Source organism: Lithobates pipiens, unplaced genomic scaffold (assembly GCF_037356315.1).
Source record: "Lithobates pipiens isolate NorthernLeopardFrog02 unplaced genomic scaffold, aLitPip1_a1.2 Scaffold_27, whole genome shotgun sequence".
Taxonomy (NCBI): Eukaryota; Metazoa; Chordata; class Amphibia; order Anura; family Ranidae; genus Lithobates; species Lithobates pipiens.
In genome coordinates, this window is record NW_027507788.1 from 215,078,200 (window position 1) to 215,098,339 (window position 20,140).

At 50.6% G+C, this 20,140-nt stretch overlaps 1 protein-coding gene across 2 annotated transcripts in view; it reads right to left on the bottom strand.

The window, feature by feature from the left end:
- Window positions 1–4,937, bottom strand: part of VAMP3 (vesicle associated membrane protein 3) — a 44,373-nt gene extending 39,436 nt beyond the window's left edge. The window contains exon 1 of one of the 2 annotated variants that reach the window (XM_077458243.1): window positions 4,783–4,937. In XM_077458243.1, coding sequence (XP_077314369.1) covers window positions 4,783–4,784 — 2 coding nt within the window. In that variant the 5' untranslated portion in view covers window positions 4,785–4,937. The remainder of the gene's footprint in view (window positions 1–4,782) is intronic. The other variant, XM_077458244.1, reaches the window with a different exon arrangement.
- Window positions 4,938–20,140: the final 15,203 nt, after the last annotated feature.

Consider the following 20,140-nt stretch of genomic DNA (forward strand, 5'->3'; position numbering starts at 1 on the left):
GAGACGGCGTTAAAGAGGGGAAAAAATCCGAAGATGGGGAGCGACGGCAAGACGGGGAGCGACGGCAAGACGGGGAGCGACGGCAAGACGGGGAGCGACGGCAAGACGGGGAGCGACGGCAAGACGGGGAGCGATGGCAAGACGGGGAGCGACGGCAAGACGGGGCCCCTCACGCGACTATGCCCTTGGAGGACTGGAGCGACATCTGAAGGGACAGCATAAAAATAAAAAGCAAAATAAGATTTTTTTTTTTTTTTTTATATAAAGTGCCCTCATCCCTGCGTGGTCGTGTATAAATGCGAACGCATACACAAGTTGCGCCCACATATGTAAGCCACACATGTGAGGTATCACCACGATCGTTAGCGCGACAGTAAAAATTCTAGCACCAGACCTTCTCTGTAAACTAACCATCAGAAGGTAACCTGTAAAAAAAAAAAAATCATAAGCAACGCCTAAGTAACAAAGTTTGTCGCCACTCCGTGAGCGAGCGCAATTTTAATATGTGACATGTTGGGTATCCATTTACTCTGCCTAACATTATCTTTCACAATGTACACAAAAATTGGGCTCACTTTACTAGTTTTGTTTAAATAAAAAACAAACAAAAAAAAAAAAAAAAAAAGTGTAAAATTGCATTTGTAAGACCGCCGGGCACATAAAAAGTGTGACATAAAATATTGCAAAGATTTCCATTTTATTCTCTAAGGTCTCTGCAAAAAAAAAAAAAATTATTATAATAAAATTACTTAGTGCATGTGTATATATATATATATATACACACACACACACACACACTTTTTTTTTTTTGGGGGGGTTCTAAGTAATTTTCTAGCAAAACAATACTGGTTTCAACTTGCAACCAACAAGCATCAGAAATAGGCCGGGTCAGCAAGTGGTAAATTGCAAAAAATGGCCAGGTCATTGGGGGGGGTAAAATCTTCTGGAGCGGGGCGTGGTTAAGGACTATAAGTAGATCTCCTCCGCAGATCTCTGAATGAATGATGTGTCTGAGTGGGCGGAGCCCTGCACAGCTGTGCAAATGTAGAGAATGAACGCTTGTATGGGGGGAGGGGGGTTATGACCGCACCGTGGTGCAAAAAGTGAAATGAGCCTTTAAAGGATTAGTTCACCTTTATGTTCTCCGGTAAAGATGAACGTAGCAGTGTACATGGTACTCCTCCCCCGCTCCCCACTGTACTGGGAGTTGGAAATCTGCGCTCTTCTCTGTACTCTTCCAGGAGGGATCAGAGAGGAGCTCTGTGATGTCTGCTGACCAATCAGGATCGCCGTGGTCCATCCTGGACGTGCTGCACAGAGAAGAGACTATGGGGGCTCTGGTTGGGGGGGGGGGGGGGGTGACTGGATAGCGGCACCCGAATTGCGCACAGCGTGTTGTGCTTCGATTTGGGTTCACAGCGCTTCTGCCCGCCACCACAAATCATGAGATGTGAACGGGGCCTCAGACAACGTCCTAAAATCTGACATCACAAATTTAAAAAGGTAAATACCCCTCACACCTCAAACCTGGGGGGGGCCTGATCTGCAGAGGTTGGTCTGATTTACTGACACCCCCGGAACCCCCCCCCAAAGTACAATGGATCAGAGACACCCGGAACTGTAATGACTGAATTCACACCCAGATGTTACAGGTAATGGAGGTAAGGGGGGTGTAAGGTGAATTGGGAGGGGGTTGGGAGGACAGTTCTGGGGTGTGAGGTTACTGGGGGGGGGGGGGGGTTCTGTGTGGTCACTAGGGGGAGAAGCAGTTTGAGCTGGTGGGAGAGAGTGGAGACAGTTTGGAGGGGGGGGGGGGGGGACTGAGACGGAGCAGTATGAGCTGGGGGGGGGGGGGGGGGCACTAGGGGGAGAACCAGTCTGAACTGGTGGGGGGGGGTGTATAATGTGACTTGGAGGAGTGGAGACAGTTTTGGGTGTGAGGTGACAGGGTTCAGGGGGGGGGGCAGTAAGGTGATGGGGGGGCAGTTTTGGGTATTTGGTTAATGGGGGGATGGGGTTTTGGGTTGGGGGAGGGGAGATTGGGATGAGAGGTGACGGGGAAGGGGGGATGTCGGTGGGGTGACTGAGGGGAGCAGTATGAGTTGGGGGTGTAAGGTGATGGGGGGGTTCAGTGGGGTCACTGGGGAGGGAAGCAGTTTGAGCTGGTGAAGGGGGGGTGTCGGTGGGGTGTCTGAAGGGGAGCAGTACGAGTTGGGGAGTGTAAGGTGATGGGGGTGGTTCAGTGGGGGTCACTAGGGGGAGAAACAGTCTGAACTGGTGGAGGGGGGGAGATGTCGGTGGGGCGACTGAGGGGGAGCAGTATGAGTTGGGGGGGTGTAAGGTGATGGGGGGGGGGGGGTTCAATGGGGTCACTAGGGGGAGAAGCAGTCTGAGCTGGTGGAGGGGGTAGTGGAGAGAGTTTTGGGTGCAAAGTTAATGGGGGGTCATGGGGTGACGGGACTGGGGACAGTTTTGGGTGTGAGGTTACTGGGGGTTTGGTGGGACAGATTGGTGTGAGCGGTGATGCAGAGGGGGGGGGGGGTGTTCTGTGTGGTCAGTAGGGGGAGGAGCAGTTGGAGCTGGGGGAGAGTTGACAGACGGAGCAGTTTGAGCTGGGGGGGAGGGTGGTGGTGTCACTAGAGGGACAACCAGTCTGAGCTGGGGGGGGGGGGGGGGTGGTGGTGTCACTAGAGGGACAACCAGTCTGAGCTGGGGGGGGGGTGGTGTCACTAGAGGGACAACCAGTCTGAGCTGGGGGGGGGGGGGGGGTGGTGTCACTAGAGGGACAACCAGTCTGAGCTGGGGGGGGGGGGTGGTGTCACTAGAGGGACAACCAGTCTGAGCTGGGGGGGGGGGGGTGGTGTCACTAGAGGGACAACCAGTCTGAGCTGGGGGGGGGGGGGTGGTGTCACTAGAGGGACAACCAGTCTGAGCTGGGGGGGGGGGGTGGTGTCACTAGAGGGACAACCAGTCTGAGCTGGGGGGGGGGGGGTGGTGTCACTAGAGGGACAACCAGTCTGAGCTGAGGGGGGGGGGTGGTGTCACTAGAGGGACAACCAGTCTGAGCTGGGGGGGGGGGGTGGTGTCACTAGAGGGACAACCAGTCTGAGCTGGGGGGGGGGGGGTGGTGTCACTAGAGGGACAACCAGTCTGAGCTGGGGGGGGGGGGTGGTGTCACTAGAGGGACAACCAGTCTGAGCTGGGGGGGGGTGGTGTCACTAGAGGGACAACCAGTCTGAGCTGGGGGGGGGGGGGTGGTGTCACTAGAGGGACAACCAGTCTGAGCTGGGGGGGGGGTGGTGTCACTAGAGGGACAACCAGTCTGAGCTGGGGGGGGGGGTGGTGTCACTAGAGGGACAACCAGTCTGAGCTGGGGGGGGGGGGGTGGTGTCACTAGAGGGACAACCAGTCTGAGCTGGGGGGGGGGGTGTCACTAGAGGGACAACCAGTCTGAGCTGGGGGGGGGGTGTCACTAGAGGGACAACCAGTCTGAGCTGGGGGGGGGGGGTGTCACTAGAGGGACAACCAGTCTGAGCTGGGGGGGGGGGGGGTGGTGTCACTAGAGGGACAACCAGTCTGAGCTGGGGGGGGGGGGGTGGTGTCACTAGAGGGACAACCAGTCTGAGCTGGGGGGGGTGGTGTCACTAGAGGGACAACCAGTCTGAGCTGGGGGGGGTGGTGTCACTAGAGGGACAACCAGTCTGAGCTGGGGGGGGTGGTGTCACTAGAGGGACAACCAGTCTGAGCTGGGGGGGGGGGGGTGGTGTCACTAGAGGGACAACCAGTCTGAGCTGGGGGGGGGGGGGGGTGGTGTCACTAGAGGGACAACCAGTCTGAGCTGGGGGGGGGGGGGGGGGGGGTGGTGTCACTAGAGGGACAACCAGTCTGAGCTGGGGGGGGGGGGTGGTGTCACTAGAGGGACAACCAGTCTGAGCTGGGGGGGGGGGGGATTGGTGGTGTCACTAGAGGGACCACCAGTCTGAGCTGGGGGGGGGGGGGTGTCACTAGAGGGACCACCAGTCTGAGCTGGGGGGGGGGGGTGTCACTAGAGGGACCACCAGTCTGAGCTGGGGGGGGGGGGGGGTGTCACTAGAGGGACAACCAGTCTGAGCTGGGGAGGTATAATGTGACTTGGGAGAAGTGGAGACAGTTTTGGGTGTGAGGTGACAGGGTTCAGAGAGGGGAGCAGTATGAGCTGGGGGGGGGGGGGTTGTAAGGTGACGGGGGGGCAGTTTGAGATGGTGAAGGGGGGGATGTCGGTGGGGTGACTGAGGGGGAGCAGTATGAGTTGGGGGGTGGAGACAGTTTTGGGTGTGAGGTGACGGGGGTTATGGGGTGAGCAGTATGAGGTATGAGATGGGGGGGGTGTAAGGTGACAGTTTTGGGTGTGAGGTGACGGGGGTGGGGGGGGTGTATAATGTGACTTGGAGGAGTGGACACAGTTCTGGGTGTGAGGTGACTGAGGGGGGAGGGGGAGCAGTATGAGTTGGGGGGGGGGTGTAAGGTGACTTGGGGGGGTAGTTCTGGGTGTGCGGTTACAGGGGTGGTGGGGAAGCAGTTTGAGGGGGGAGAAGTGGACACAGTTTTGGGTGTGAGGTGAATTGGGGGGCAAGTATGAGTTGGGGGGGGATGTAAGGTGACTGGGGAGGGGGGCGGTTCTGGGTGTGAGGGGGGGGGGCAGTGTGATCCGGTGGTGACTGTGGGGGGGGGGGGGGGTTCAGGAGACATATGTTGGGGACGGTGTGAGGTGACTCCCCCTCCCCCTTTTCCCCGGACACTCACATGACGGCGGGCGGATTAGACACCGAGCGGCACAGAACCCGTCAATCTCCTGAAACTTCTGTCACTGCTGATTGGGCGAGTCCTAATGACGTCAACGGAGGGGATCGTCAGGGCGGGGCACTTCCCGGCTTTTCATCCTCTAGGGGAGGGGGGGGGAGTATTCTTGTCTCCACACAAGCCCGCTCCTCCAGGCGGCAGCCGCCATCTTTGTGTAGCCCGAATAGCCCGGGAGTCTATGGAAGGTGCGGATCAGGGCAGTGAGGACACAGAACAGACGCGGTGTAGTGTCACAGTTTGCTGCCTATCACAGGATGCTGCAGAAGTGACGTTGTTGCGTACTGCGCATGCGCGATGCGTTCCAAACACTCGCGCCGTGCGTTCCAACATAGTTTCGGCAATACAGTTCAGCGACACCATCACATAATGTTACGGAAGTGATGTTACACACAACACAAACACTGGGCCGTTCGTTACAACACTAATACTTCCCTTGTTACCTAGTAGGTTTTGCATTGCTGGGACTTGTAGTGCCTATCCTGAGCTACATGCTTCAATGTTCAGTGTCCTCATCCCTATCCGCAAGCTTCAATGTTCAGTGTCCTCATCCCTATCCCCCTGCTTCAATGTTCAGTGTCCTCATCCTTATCCCCATGCTTCAATGTTCAGTGTCCTCATCCTTATCCCCGAGCTTCAATGTTCAGTGTCCTCATCCTTATCCCTGTGCTTCAATGTTCAGTGTCCTCATCCTTATCCCCGAGCTTCAATGTTCAGTGTCCTCATCCCTATCCCCCTGCTTCAATGTTCAGTGTCCTCATCCTTATCCCCATGCTTCAATGTTCAGTGTCCTCATCCTTATCCCCGTGCTTCAATGTTCAGTGTCCTCATCCTTATCCCCGAGCTTCAATGTTCAGTGTCCTCATCCTTATCCCTGTGCTTCAATGTTCAGTGTCCTCATGCTTATCCCCGAGCTTCAATGTTCAGTGTCCTCATCCCTATCCGCAAGCTTCAATGTTCAGTGTCCTCATCCTTATCCCGAGCTTCAATGTTCAGTGTCCTCATCCCTATCCCCCTGCTTCAATGTTCAGTGTCCTCATCCCTATCCGCGAGCTTCAATGTTCAGTGTCCTCATCCTTATCCCCCTGCTTCGATGAGGACACTGAACATCGAAGCATGGGGATAAGGATGAGGACACTGAACATTGAAGCTTGCAGATAGGGATGAGGACACTGAACATTGAAGCATGGGGATAGGGATGAGGACACTGAACATTGAAGCTTGCGGATAGGGATGAGGACACTGAACATTGAAGCCTGGGGATAGGGATGAGGACACTGAACATTGAAGCAGGGGGATAGGGATGAGGACACTGAACATTGAAGCTCGGGATAAGGATGAGGACACTGAACATTGAAGCTTGCGGATAGGGATGACGACACTGAACATTGAAGCTCGGGGATAAGCATGAGGACACTGAACATTGAAGCTCAGGGATAAGCATGAGGACACTGAACATTGAAGCTCGGGGATAAGGATGAGGACACTGAACATTGAAGCTCGGGGATAGGGATGAGGACACTGAACATTGAAGCTTGCGGATAGGGATGAGGACACTGAACATTGAAGCTCGGGGATAAGCATGAGGACACTGAACATTGAAGCTCGGGGATAAGGATGAGGACACTGAACATTGAAGCTCGGGGATAAGCATGAGGACACTGAACATTGAAGCTCGGGGATAAGCATGAGGACGCTGAACATTGAAGCTCGGGGATAAGGATGAGGACACTGAACATTGAAGCACAGGGATAAGGATGAGGACACTGAACATTGAAGCTCGGGGATAAGGATGAGGACACTGAACATTGAAGCTTGGGGATAAGGATGAGGACACTGAACATTGAAGCACAGGGATAAGGATGAGGACACTGAACATTGAAGCACAGGGATAAGGATGAGGACACTGAACATTGAAGCTTGCGGATAGGGATGAGGACACTGAACATTGAAGCATGGGGATAGGGATGAGGACACTGAACATTGAAGTTCGGGGATAAGGATGAGGACACTGAACATTGAAGCAGGGGGATAGGGATGAGGACACTGAACATTGAAGCTCGCGGATAGGGATGAGGACACTGAACATTGAAGCACGGGGATAAGGATGGACACTGAACATTGAAGCTGGGGGATAAGGATGGACACTGAACATTGAAGCTCGGGGATAAGGATGAGGACACTGAACATTGAAGCATGGGGATAGGGATGAGGACACTGAACATTGAAGCATGTAGCTCAGGATAGGCACTACAAGTCCCAGCAATGCAAAACCTACTAGGTAACAAGGGAAGTATTAGTGTTGTAACGAACGGCCCAGTGTTTGTGTTGTGTGTAACGTCACTTCCGTAACATTATGTGATGGTGTCGCTGAACTGTATTGCCGAAACTATGTTGGAACGCACGGCGCGAGTGTTTGGAACGCATCGCGCATGCGCAGTACGCAATTTCTGGCGGCGACGTCACTTCCGCAGCATCCTGTGATAGGCAGCAAACTGTGACACTACAGCGGCACTTCCCCCTTCTCCTCAGGGTGTGTCTGAAGTCAGTTAAAACTTACATCTTAGGAAGATCTGAGGTGAGGAGAAGGAGGAAGGGGAAGGGGTTGTTTGGTGTTGTCAGTAGAGCGGCTTCTGATTTCTTGAGGCTTTTAGTAGGAAGGAAGAAGAAGGAAATGAAGCTCTCCAGACAATGAGAACCGCTGACTTCCTGTACAGACTCAGAGATATGAGAGCCACAGATTAACCCCTTCACCACCGGGCCCTCCCCTCCCCCCACCACACCCCCCTGCCCCGAACAACGTTCAGCTTTCAGCGCTGTCACCCTTTGAATGACAATTACGCGGTCATACAACACTGTGTACACTAAGGACATTTTTTTTTATCATTTTCTTCACACAAATAGAGCTTTCTTCTGGTGGTATTTAATCATTCTGGAGGTTTTTCATTTCTTTCCTACAAAAAAAAGACCAAAAATTTTGAAAAAAAAAAAAAAAAGGTTTTCTTAGTTTCTGTCAGTAAATTTTGTGAATAAGTAATTTTTCTGCTTCACTGATGAGGAGGCACAGATATGCCACACAGAGAGGCGGCACTGATAGCCGCTGATTGCTGGCACTTGTGGGCACAGATTGGTGCCAATTGTGGGCCCTGATTGGCACTGGTGGGCACAGATTGGTGGCAATTGTGGGCACTGAACGCTGGCACTGGTGGGGACAGATTGGTGGCAATTGTGGGCACTGATTGCTGGCCCTGTTGGGTAGCGGCTCTTTACACAGATCGGGGTCGTGCCGTGTGCTAGCAACCGGGGGGCGCACTAGAGCGGTTGTTCTGGAGGGCTGTCATATGACATCCACCCAGAATGAGAGCCGTGCCGCCCAGCCGTCTCAGCCTGATGGAAAAAAGGCGGGAAAATGCCCAGGACGTGCACAGGAAGTGACTTCAACCTGATGGGAAAATGCCCAGAAGGCGTACAGGAAGTGACCTCAACGTGATGGAAAAAGGCGGGAAAATGCCCAGGAGGCGCACAGGAAGTGACCTCAACCTGATGGAAAAAGGTGGGAAAATGCCCAGGACACACACAGGAAGTGACCTCAACCTGATGGAAAAAGGCGGGAAAATGCCAGGAGGCGCACAGGAAGTGACCTCAACCTGATTGAAAAAGTTGGGAAAATGCCCAGGAGGCGCACAGGAAATTACCTCAGCCTGATGGAAAAAAGGCGGAAAAATGCCCAGGACGTGCACAGGAAGTGACCTCAACCTGATAGAAAAAGGTGGGAAAATGCCCAGGTGGCGCACAGTAAGTGACCTCAACCTGATGGAAAAAGGTGGGAAAATGCCCAGGAGGCGCACAGGAAGTGACCTCAACCTGATGGAAAAAAGGCGGAAAAATGCCCAGGACACACACAGGAAGTGACCTCAACCTGATTGAAAAAGGTGGGAAAATGCCCAGGAGGCGCACAGGAAATTACCTCAGCCTGATGGAAAAAAGGCAGAAAAATGCCCAGGACGTGCACAGGAAGTGACTTCAACCTGATGGAAAAAGGTGGGAAAATGCCCAGGAGGCGCACAGGAAATTACCTCAGCCTGATGGAAAAAAGGCAGAAAAATGCCCAGGACGTGCACAGGAAGTGACCTCAACCTGATGGAAAAAGGCGGGAAAATGCCCAGGACGTGCACAGGAAGTGACCTCAACCTGATGGAAAAAGGCGGGAAAATGCCCAGGAGGCGCACAGGAAGTGACCTCAACCTGATGGAAAAAGGTGGGAAAATGCCCAGGAGGCACACAGGAAGTGACCTCAACCTGATGGAAAAAAGGTGGAAAAATGCCCAGGACGTGCACAGGAAGTGACCTCAACCTGATGGAAAAAGGTGGGAAAATGCCCAGGAAGTGACCTCAAACTTCCCTATATAAGCTCAGCCCAGAAACTGCCAAATTGCTGGATTATCTTCAGTCCCCCCCTTGTTCCTGTGCTAGTGTGTGATCTGTCTGAACTTGTTGTGACCTGGAAACCTGTTTGACTACTCTTGAGTCTTGATTACTGCTTGCCATTGAACTTGGATTTGTACCTTGACCTTTCTACTTCTTTGCCCCTTTTGTACTCAGCTACCAGATTGGAACTGACCCCGGCCTGGATCTTGACCATTCTTCTTCTGATTAACCCTTTTATGCTTCGTTGCCAAACTGGACTTGACCTCGGCTCGGATCCCGGACTAAGGCTTGCATCGTGCTCCGCACCCCTAGCACCCATGCCACTCGGTGTCCACCAAGTCTCTGTCAACATCTCCAGAGGCTTTAAGGATCCGAGGTGCAAGGGAGGCCTCCCCACTACTCTCTGAATTCTGTCTTTTAGCCAGTTTTCAATCCATTTACAAACAGTTTTTTCCAAGCCTGTAGACTTTACCTTACACATGAGCCGTGTGTGGGGAACAGTGTCAAATGCTTTTGCAAAGTCCAAGTATACCACGTCCACCACTCTGCCAGTATACCACGTCCACCGCCACCCCTCTGTCCAAGAAAACCACGTCCACAGCCTCCGTCTGTCCAAGTATACCACTTCCACAGCCTCCCTCTGTCCAAGTATACCACGTCCACAGCCTCCCTCTGTCCAAGTATACCACGTCCACAGCCTCCCCTCTGTCCAAGTATAGCACGTCCACAGCCACCCCTCTGTCCAAATATACCATGTCCCAGTGGCGGCCCGTCCATTAGGGGCGCACATGTGTCGTCCCCTATTCATGCATCCGGCCCCCTAATCTACATGCGGGGCGCCGGATGCATAGATTTCAATGTTTTGATTTTTTTGAAGAATGTGATTAGAGCCAGAGGCTCTAATTGGCTTCAGAAAAGGGTGCGCCACAAGCTCACCCACTTGTGTGACAATAGCAAATTAATATTCGCTACTGTCTTCCTGATTCTCCTCCCCGCCAATCAGGAAGCAGTTCCTGAGTCCCGATTGGCCATGGAATCTTAGGACTTCCGACCAATCGGGTCTCAGTCAGGACCCACTTCCTGTTTTGCCTGGAGGAGAAGCGATGACCTCGGAGCGAGGAACTGCAGCCTGGATCCTGCCTGATCTGCCTCCTTCCTAAGGTAAGGAGGCCTCTGATCGCCGCACACTCCCATCTGCCCTGCATGAGGGGAATCGCCGCATTCCCATCTGCCTCCCGGGGGAGGGGGTTGGCGTTGGTTTGCCGGCCCCCCCAAATTTGAGCACCAGTCTCCACTGCCACATCCACAGGATACCACAGCCACCCCTCTGTCTAAGTATACCATGTCCACAGCCACCCCTCTGTCCAAGTATACCACATCCACCCCTATGTCCAAGTATACCACAGCCACCCCTCTGTCCAAGTATACCACGTCCACAGCCCCCCTCTGTCCAAGTATACCATGTGCATAGCCACCCCTCTGTCAAAGTATACCACATCCACAGCCCCCCTCTGTCCAAGTATACTATGTGCACAGCCACCCCTCTGTATAAGTATACCACGTCCACAGCCCCCCTCTGTCCAATAAAACCACAGCCTCCCTCTGTCCAAGTATACCACGTCCACAGTCTCCCCTCTGTCCAAGTATAGCACGTCCACAGCCTCCCCTCTGTCCAAGTATACCACGTCCACAGCCTCCCCTCTGTCCAAGTATACCACGTCCACAGCCACCCCTCTGTCCAAGAAAACCCCATCCACAGCCTCCCTCTGTCCAAGTATACCATGTCCACAGCCACCCCTCTGTCCAAGAAAACCACATCCACAGCCTCCCCTCTGTCCAATTATACCAAGTGCACAGCCACCCCTCTGTCCAAATATACCACGTCCACAGCCACCCCTCTGTCCAAGAAAACCATGTCCACAGCCACCCCTCTGTCCAAGAAAACCATGTCCACAGCCTCCCCTCTGTCCAATTGTACCAAGTGCACAGCCATCCCTCTGTCCAAATATACCACGTCCACAGCCACCCCTTTGTCCAAGAAAACCATGTCCACAGCCACCCTTCTGTCCAATAAAACCACATCCACACCCACCCCTCTGTCCAAGTATACCAAGTCCACAGCCACCCCTCTGTCCAAATATACCACGTCCACAGCCACCCCTCTGTCCAAGAAAACCACGTCCACAGCCACCCCTCAGTCCAAGAAAACCACATCCACAGCCTCCCCTCTGTCCAAGTATACCACGTCCACAGCCTCCCCTCTGTCCATGAAAACCACGTCCACAGCCTCCCCTCTGTCCAAAGTATACCACGTCCACAGCCTCCCCTCTGTCCAAAGTATACCATGTCCACAGCCACCCCTCTGTCCAAGTATACCATGTCCACAGCCACACCTCTGTCATTGCACAAAGGTGATCATGTGGTAAAGGGCTGTTGTGATTGGCCCTTTACCTCGATCTGTGATTAGCTGAGTGCAAAGTACTCAGCAATCACAGAGCATGCTGTCTGGGCACCACAGGGTGGCACGAGGGCAGCGCGATCACGGAAGCACATCATGTACGCCTTCTGGCAAAGTAAGCCTGCACTGTAGCCGTATTTCGTCTATAGCATGGGCAAAAACCGGTTAAACTCTCCAGTATCTTCCCAACTATAGAAGTTAAATGAAAGTGATTGTAAAGGAAAAGTGTGTGTGTGTGTGTGTGTGTGTGTGTGTGTGTGTGTGTGTGTGTGTGTATATATATATATATATATATATATATATATATATATATATATATATATATAAAGAATAACAAACATGTCATACTTATTGACATTGACTCACACCCACACAGGTTAAACTGGATGGACTGGTGTCCTAATTCAACCTACTTACATACCATATTTATTGACACCAATGTTAATAGTTATTTTCCACCAATGTTGGGAATAATTATTGCACTCTCTGACCCCAATGCTGAGGATTATTACTGTGTTAACTGACACCAATGATGGAGGTTGTTATTGCGTCCACTGAGACCAATGGGGTTAACCACTAACCGACCAGCCGCTCCAGTTATACTGCGGCAACATGGCTCGGCTGCACGAATCGGCGTCATGCTATGTCGGTACAACAGATGGTCACTAGGGGGTGCCTGTGCTCAGCCGGAGCCACGCACGCGTGCCCCCTGCTCGCCCACGAAGCCGATGCGAGTGCCCATCGGTCGCGATCACCACTGGGCTCCAGCGATGGCTCGGGGCACACAGAGAACACACAGTTTCCGGCTCTCTGAGGGGAGAACAGTCCCCTCCCCCCTTCAGTTAGAACACACAGTAGGACACACTTAACCCCTTCACTGCTCCCTAGTGGTTAACCCCTTCACTGCCAGTGAAATTTGTACAGTAATGAATGCAATTTTATAGCACTGATCGTTGTAAAAATGCCAATGGTCCCAAAAATGTGTCAAAATTGTCCACCATAATGTCGCAGTCCCAATAAAAATCTCAGATCGCTGCCATTACTAGTAAAAAAAAAAAATAATAATAAAAATTGCATAAAACTATGCCATATTTTGTAGACGCTATAACCTTTCCGCAAACCAATCAATATACGCTTATTGTGATTTATTTATTTTTTTTACCAAAAATATGTAGAAGAATACGTATCAACTGGGGATGAACTTCGAGTTCGAGTCAAACTCATGTTCGACTCGAACATTGCCTGTTCAGCGAACAGTGAACAATTTGGGCTGTTCGCGGCAAATTCGAAAAGCCGGAACACCCTGTACAAGTCTATGGGAGAAATCTAAAGTGCTAATTTTAAAGGCTAATATGCAAGTTACTGTCCTAAAAAGTGTTTGGGGACCCGGGTCCTGCCCCAGGGGACATGGATCAATGCAAAAAAAGTTTTAAAAACGGCCGTTTTTTCAGGAGCATTGATTTTAATAATGATTAAAGTGAAACAATAAAAGTGTAATATTCCTTTAAATTTTGGGGGGTGTCTATAGTATGCCTGTGAAGGGGCGCATGTTTCCCGTGCTTAGAACTGTCCCTGCACAAAGTGTCATTTCGCAAGGAAAAAAAGTATTTTAAAATCACTTTGAATTGTCGGCTCCCGTAATACAGAGAACACTCAATGAGTGTTCTCTGTATTACGGGAGCCGACAATTCATTCATTGATAAAACAAAAAGCGTAGGGTTCCCCTAAATTCAGTTACCAGGCCCTTCAGGTCTGGTATGGATATTAAGGGGAACCCCGCCTCAAATTTAAAAAAGAATTGACGTGGGGGTCCCCCTAAAATTCCATACCAGACCCTTTATCCGAGCACGCAACCCAAGAGAGCGCCCCCCCCCCTCCTGAACCGTACCAGGCCACATGCCCTCAACATTGGGAGGATGCTTTGGGGGTCTGTGACCCCTCAAAGCACCATGTCCCCATGTTGATGAGGACAAGTGCCTCACCCCCACAACCCTGGCCGGTGGTGGTTGTGGGGGTCTGCGGGTGGGGGGCTTATCAGAATCTGGAAGCCCCCTTTAACAAGGGGACCCCCAGATCCCGGCCTCCCCCTGTTTGAAATGGTAAGGGGGTACAAAAGTACACCTACCATTTCACAAAGAAAATGTAAAAAATGGTTAAATAAGACAAACACACTTTTGAAAAATTCCTTTATTAAAAATAAAAAAAATATTCCAGCGGTGCTAATCCACTCTTGCTATCCAGCGATGGATGATCATCCCTCCGGGGTCCAGCGATGGCTGATCTGATCCAGCAACGGGTGATTTTCAGTCCAGCGCAGTCCATCCATGCATCCGTCTTCTGTCTCCACTGAGGAGACACTGCGGGGATCCCAGAGCTGACATTTCTTATATTAGGAGGGCGGGGCTACCCGTCACCTGACCCCGCCCCTCTGACACTGGTGAGGGAGGCCAGGGGTTCCCCAATGACCTATGGGTGACCCCGCCCCCTCTGATGTAATGCAGGTTTCTGCTAATTCCAAATATAAACGCAGGTTTCCGTTACATCAGAGGGGGGCAGGGTCACCCATACAACATTGGGGAACCCCTGGCCTCCCTCACCAGCGTCAGAGGGGGTGGGGTTAGGTGACAGGTGGCCCCACCCTCCTAATATAAGAAACGTCAGCGCTGGGATCCCCGCAGTGTCTCCTCAGTGGAGACAGAAGACGGATGCATGGATGGACTGCTCTGGACTGAAAATCACCTGTCGCTGGATCAGATCAGCCATCGCTGGACCCCGGAGAGATGATCATCCGTCGCTGGATAGCAAGAGTGGATTACCACCGCTGGAATATTTTTTTTATTTTTTTTTATTTTTAATAAAGGAATTTTTCAAAAGTGTGTTTGTCTTATTTAACCATTTTTTACACTTTCTTTGTGAAATGGTAGGGGTACTTTTGTATCCCCTTACCATTTCAAACAGGGGGGGCCGGGATCTGGGGGTCCCCTTGTTAAAGGGGGCTTCCAGATTCTGATAAGCCCCCCGCCCGCAGACCCCCACAACCACCGGCCAGGGTTGTGGGGACGAGGCCCTTGTCCCCATCAACATGGGGACATGGTGCTTTGAGGGGTCACAGACCCCCAAAGCATCCTCCCAATGTTGAGGGCATGTGGCCGGGTACGGTTCAGGAGGGGAGGCGCTCTCTCGTCCCCCCCTCTTTTCCTGCAGCCTACCAGGTTGCATGCTCAGATAAAGGGTCTGGTATGGATTTTTAGGGGGACCCCCCACGGCAATTTTTTTTTAAGTTCCCCTTAATATCCTTACCAGACCTGGTAATTGAATTTAGGGGAACCGCACGCTTTTTTTTTTTTATCAATGAATGAATTGTCGGCTCCGTAATACAGAGAACACTCATTGAGTGTTCTCTGTATTACGGGAGCCAACAATTCAAAGTGATTTTAAAAGACTTTTTTTCCTTGCGAAATGACACTTTGTGCAGGGACAGTTCTAAGCACGGGAAACATGCGCCTCTTCACAGGCATACTATAGACACCCCCCAGGTACGAAATTTAAAGGAATATTACACTTTTATTGTTTCACTTTAATCATTTTAAAATCACTGCTCCTGAAAAAACTGCAGTTTTTAAAACTTTTTTTTGCATTGATCCATGTCCCCTGGGGCAGGACCCGGGTCCCCAAACACTTTTTAGGACAGTAACTTGCATATTAGCCTTTAAAATTAGCACTTTAGATTTTGAACGTTCGAGTCCCATAGACTTTAATAGGGTTCTAAATTTCACACGAAGTTTAGGTCTGTTCGCAGGTTCTGGTGCGAACCGAACAGGGGGGTGTTCGGCTCATCCTTAGTATCAACCTAAATATACTTTTTATATATTTTGGGGGGATATTTATTATAGCAAAAAGTAAAAAAAAAAATTGTCGAATCTTTTGTTTATAGTGCAAAAAGTAAAACCCGCAGCGTTGATCAAATACCACCAAAAGAAAGCTCTATTTGTGGGAAAAAAAGGATGTCAATTTTGTTAGGGAGCCACGTCGCACGACCGCGCGATTATCAGTTAAAGTGACACAGTGCCGAATCGCAAAAAGTGCTCTGGTCTTTGGGCAGCCTAATGGTCCGGGGCTGAAGTGGTTAATAACACAGGTGTCAGGGGTTATTATTGCACTCACTGACACCATAGTTTAGGGTTAACATTACACACTGAAGACATTTTGTGGGTTTTTATTGCATCCACTGACTCTTAGATGGGCATCTTAGTGAATGCAATATACAGGGAATTGGAAAATGGTATTTACATTGGCTAACACACCCACACAGGTTGAACTGGTTGCCTAATTCAGCCGACTTGCATACTATATTTATTGACACCAATGTTGGTGGTTATTATCCACAAATGTTGGGGGTTATTATTGCACTTAATGACACCAATATTGGGTGTTATTATTGCTTCCACTGACACCAATGTTGGGGATAATTATTCCGTCCACTGAAGCCAGTGTTGGGGTTTATTATTGCACTTACTGAAAACAATGTTGCAGGTTATTATTGCACTGACTGACACCAATGTTGGGGGTTATAATTGTGTCCACTGGCTCCATTGTTGGGGGTTATTATTGTGCCCGCTGGCTCCAATGTTGGGGGTTATTATTGTGCCCGCTGGCTCCAATGTTGGGGGTTATTATTGTGTCCGCTGGCTCCAATGTTGGGGGTTATTATTGTGTCCGCTGGCTCCAATGTTAGGGGTTATAATTGTGTCTGCTGGCTCCAATGTTGGGGGTTATTATTGTGCCCACTGGCTCCAGTGTTGGGGGTTATTATTGTGCCTGCTGGCTCCAATGTTGGGGGTTATTATTGTGCCCGCTGGCTCCAATGTTGGGGGTTATTATTGTGCCCACTGGCTCCAATGTTGGGGGTTATTATTGTGTCCGCTGGCTCCAATGTTGAGGGTTATTATTGTGTCCGCTGGCTCCAATGTTGAGGGTTATTATTGTGCCCGCTGGCTCCAATGTTGGGGGTTAATTTTGTGCCCGCTGGCTCCAATGTTGGGGGTTAATTTTGTGCCCGCTGGCTCCAATGTTGGGGGTTATTATTGTGATTGCAGTGCAAGAGGACTTCCCAGTAAAAACCTTTTACAATGCCTAAGACCCCTTTCACACTGGGGCGTTTTTCAGGCATTTTTCATGCGCTTTAGCGTTAAAAAATACGCCTGAAAGAAGCCGCAACTGCAATCCCAATGTAAAAGCCTGAGTGCTTTCACACCGAGATCCCTTTCATACTGGGGCGTTTTTCAGGTGCTTCAGCGTTAAAAAATACACCTGAAAGAAGCTGCAACTGCAATCCCAATGTAAACGCCCGAGGCGCTGCGCTGGCAGGGCGTCAAAAAAAGTCCTGCAAGCAGCTTCTTTGCAGCGCTTTTGGAGCGGTGAATAAAGCGCCCCTTCCCATTGAAATCAATGGGAAGCGCCTGTAAAACGCCAGAAAAACGCCTGAAAAACGCTATTGGCAGCAGCCTTTTGTGGGCGCTTTTAACCCTTTATTTGGCCACTAGCAGGGGTTAAAAGCGCCCCAATAACGCTCGAAAAACGCTGGTAAAGCGCTGCTAGTTTAAGCGGCGCTTTACGAGCGTTTTTCGGGCGCTGACATTGTGAAATGGTTCTTAAAGCACTTGGGCTTTCACATTGGGACTGCAGATGAGGCTTCTTTCAAGCGCTTTACAGGCGCTTTTTTTAACGCTAAAGCGCCTGAAAAACGCCTGAAAAACGCCCCAGTATGAAAGGGGTCTAAGAGTAAACCCTTAGGGGTAAGTGCATTGGCAAAGGGGGGATCACACGGAGCACGAGGCTGTTGTTTATATGCAAGGTGTGCTGTGGATTCTTTGAGAAGACTCTCCTATCAAACCTAAGAGCTTTGGGATCACAACACTCCTTTTTATGAACTTTTCCATTCTTTCGACTCTTAAGCCCCGTACACACGAGAGGACTTATGTCCAACAGACTTCCGAAGGAGTTCCGTCGGAGTTCTGCTGGAATTCCGACGGAGTTCTGACAGACTTTTCGGCTGAGCGGACTTGGCCCCACACGATCACACTAAACTCCGACGGATTCGAACGTGATGACGTACGACTCGGCTCGAATAAGGAAGTTCATAGCCAGTAGCCAATAGCTGCCCTAGCGTCGGTTTTAGTCCGTCGGAGTAGCATACACACGAGCGGATTTTTCGAAGGGGACCGGGTCCGGCGGAGTTCCTTCGGAAAAATTTGAAGCATGTTCCATATTCTAAAGTCCTTCGGACTTTGGCGAGTCAAAAGTCCGTTGCAGCCCACACACGATCGGATAGTCTGACGGACTCAGTTCTTCGGACTTTGGATGTTGAAAAGTCCGCTCGTGTGTACGTGGCATTAGTTTTCCCTATAGTGTATATATATATATATGTATGGTACTCATTTTATTTTTATAGCGCTGTTAATGTGTAGGTACTGTGTTTAGCGGAATTTTGAGATTGTACCTGCACATATTTTATTTTATTATATATGATTATCATAACAGCAGCTGTATACATAGAGAGAGATTTGTCCTTGTAGTGCGCTTGGATCGGTTTCACGATTTGATTGTGTGACTGATAATTTGTGATTGTCCGCTGGCTCCAATGTTGGGGGTTATAATTGTGTCTGCTGGCTCCAATGTTGGGGGTTATAATTGTGTCCGCTGGCTCCAATGTTGGGGGTTATAATTGTGTCCGCTGGCTCCAATGTTGGGGGTTATAATTGTGTCTGCTGGCTCCAATGTTCGGGGTTATTATTGTGTCCGCTGGCTCCAATGTTGGGGGTTATTATTGTGTCCGCTGGCTCCAGTGTTGGGGGTTATTATTGTGTCTGCTGGCTCCAATGTTGGGGGTTATTATTGTGTCCGCTGGCTCCAATGTTGGGAGTTATTATTGTGTCCGCTGGCTCCAATGTTGGGGGTTATTATTGTGTCCACTGGTTCCAATGTTGGGGGTTATAATTGTGTCTGCTGGCTCCAATGTTGGGGGTTATTATTGTGTCTGCTGGCTCCAATGTTGGGGGTTATTATTGTGTCTGCTGGCTCCAATGTTGGGGGTTATTATTGTGTCTGCTGGCTCCAATGTTGGGGGTTATAATTGTGTCCGCTGGCTCCAATGTTGGGGGCTATTATTTTGCCCGCTGGCTCCAATGTTGGGGGTTATTATTGTGCCCGCTGGCTCCAATGTTGGGGGTTATAATTGTGTCCGCTGGCTCCAATGTTCGGGGTTATTATTGCACTCATAACACAAGTGTTGGGGGGTATCTTTGCTCTCACTGACATCAATGGTAGGGGGTCCAACAGTGTGTAACCAAACTGACAGTGTCTGTTAGGAGGGACAGAGTGTGGCCTGGCTGTCTCGTGCCCAAGTGGAAAGATGTCCAATGAAATTATGAGCCCTACATTTTCCCTCCTCATCAGGAACCTTTCCCTGCTGCTAGTCCTCTCCCTACCAGATGAGGTACATGTCCCCACTCTACCCACTCGCAAATGCGTGCCAAGCCTGGGAACCAGGCTCTGCCTGATCCAAGATGGCTGCTAGAATCACATGGGGCAGCAGCATCCAACCGGATAGCTTCCCCAGTGTCCCAGGAAGCCATAAAGGGACCATGTTCCCCTTTCCAACTGCACTGCTGCTGAGCGCCACCTGCAGTGGAGAAAGTAGACTGCACCTGCCTAAATGCTGACACCAAGGTTGGGGGGTCATTATTACATTCACTGACACCCATGATGGGCATTAATATTGTGTCCTATGACATCAATGTTGGGGGTTATTATTGCACTTACTGACATCAATATGATGGGGTTATTATTTCTTCCCCTGACTCCAGTGGTTGTGGGGTTACTAATGTTGTCACTGAAACCAATGTTGGGAGTTATTAATGTACACACTGACACCAATGTTGGGGGCTATTATTGCACATATTGACACCGATGCTGAGGTTTATTATTATTATATCCAATGACGACAATGTGGGGCTCTAGTATTGCGTGCACTGACATTACTGTTGGGGGTTATTATTGCGCTCACTGGCACCAATCTTTTTAGTTATTATTGCAGAAATACTGAGACCAGTATTGGGGTTATTTTGTGCACTTAAGGACACCAATGTTGGGGGGGTTAGCATTGCGCCCACTGACGTCAGTGTTGTGGGGTTATTATTGCACTCTCTGACGCCACTTTTGAAGGTTAATATTGCATATATGGTCATCAGTATTGGGGGGGGGGGTTATTGCACCCACTGACCTCATTGAAGAGGGTTATTAGTGCATCCACTGACACCAATGTTAGAATGGGACAAATAACCCCTTGTTTGAAAAAGGTGTGGACCCCTTGGCTTTCTTACCTACAGGTGCCGAACACTAAGGAGTGACATTGGGCCA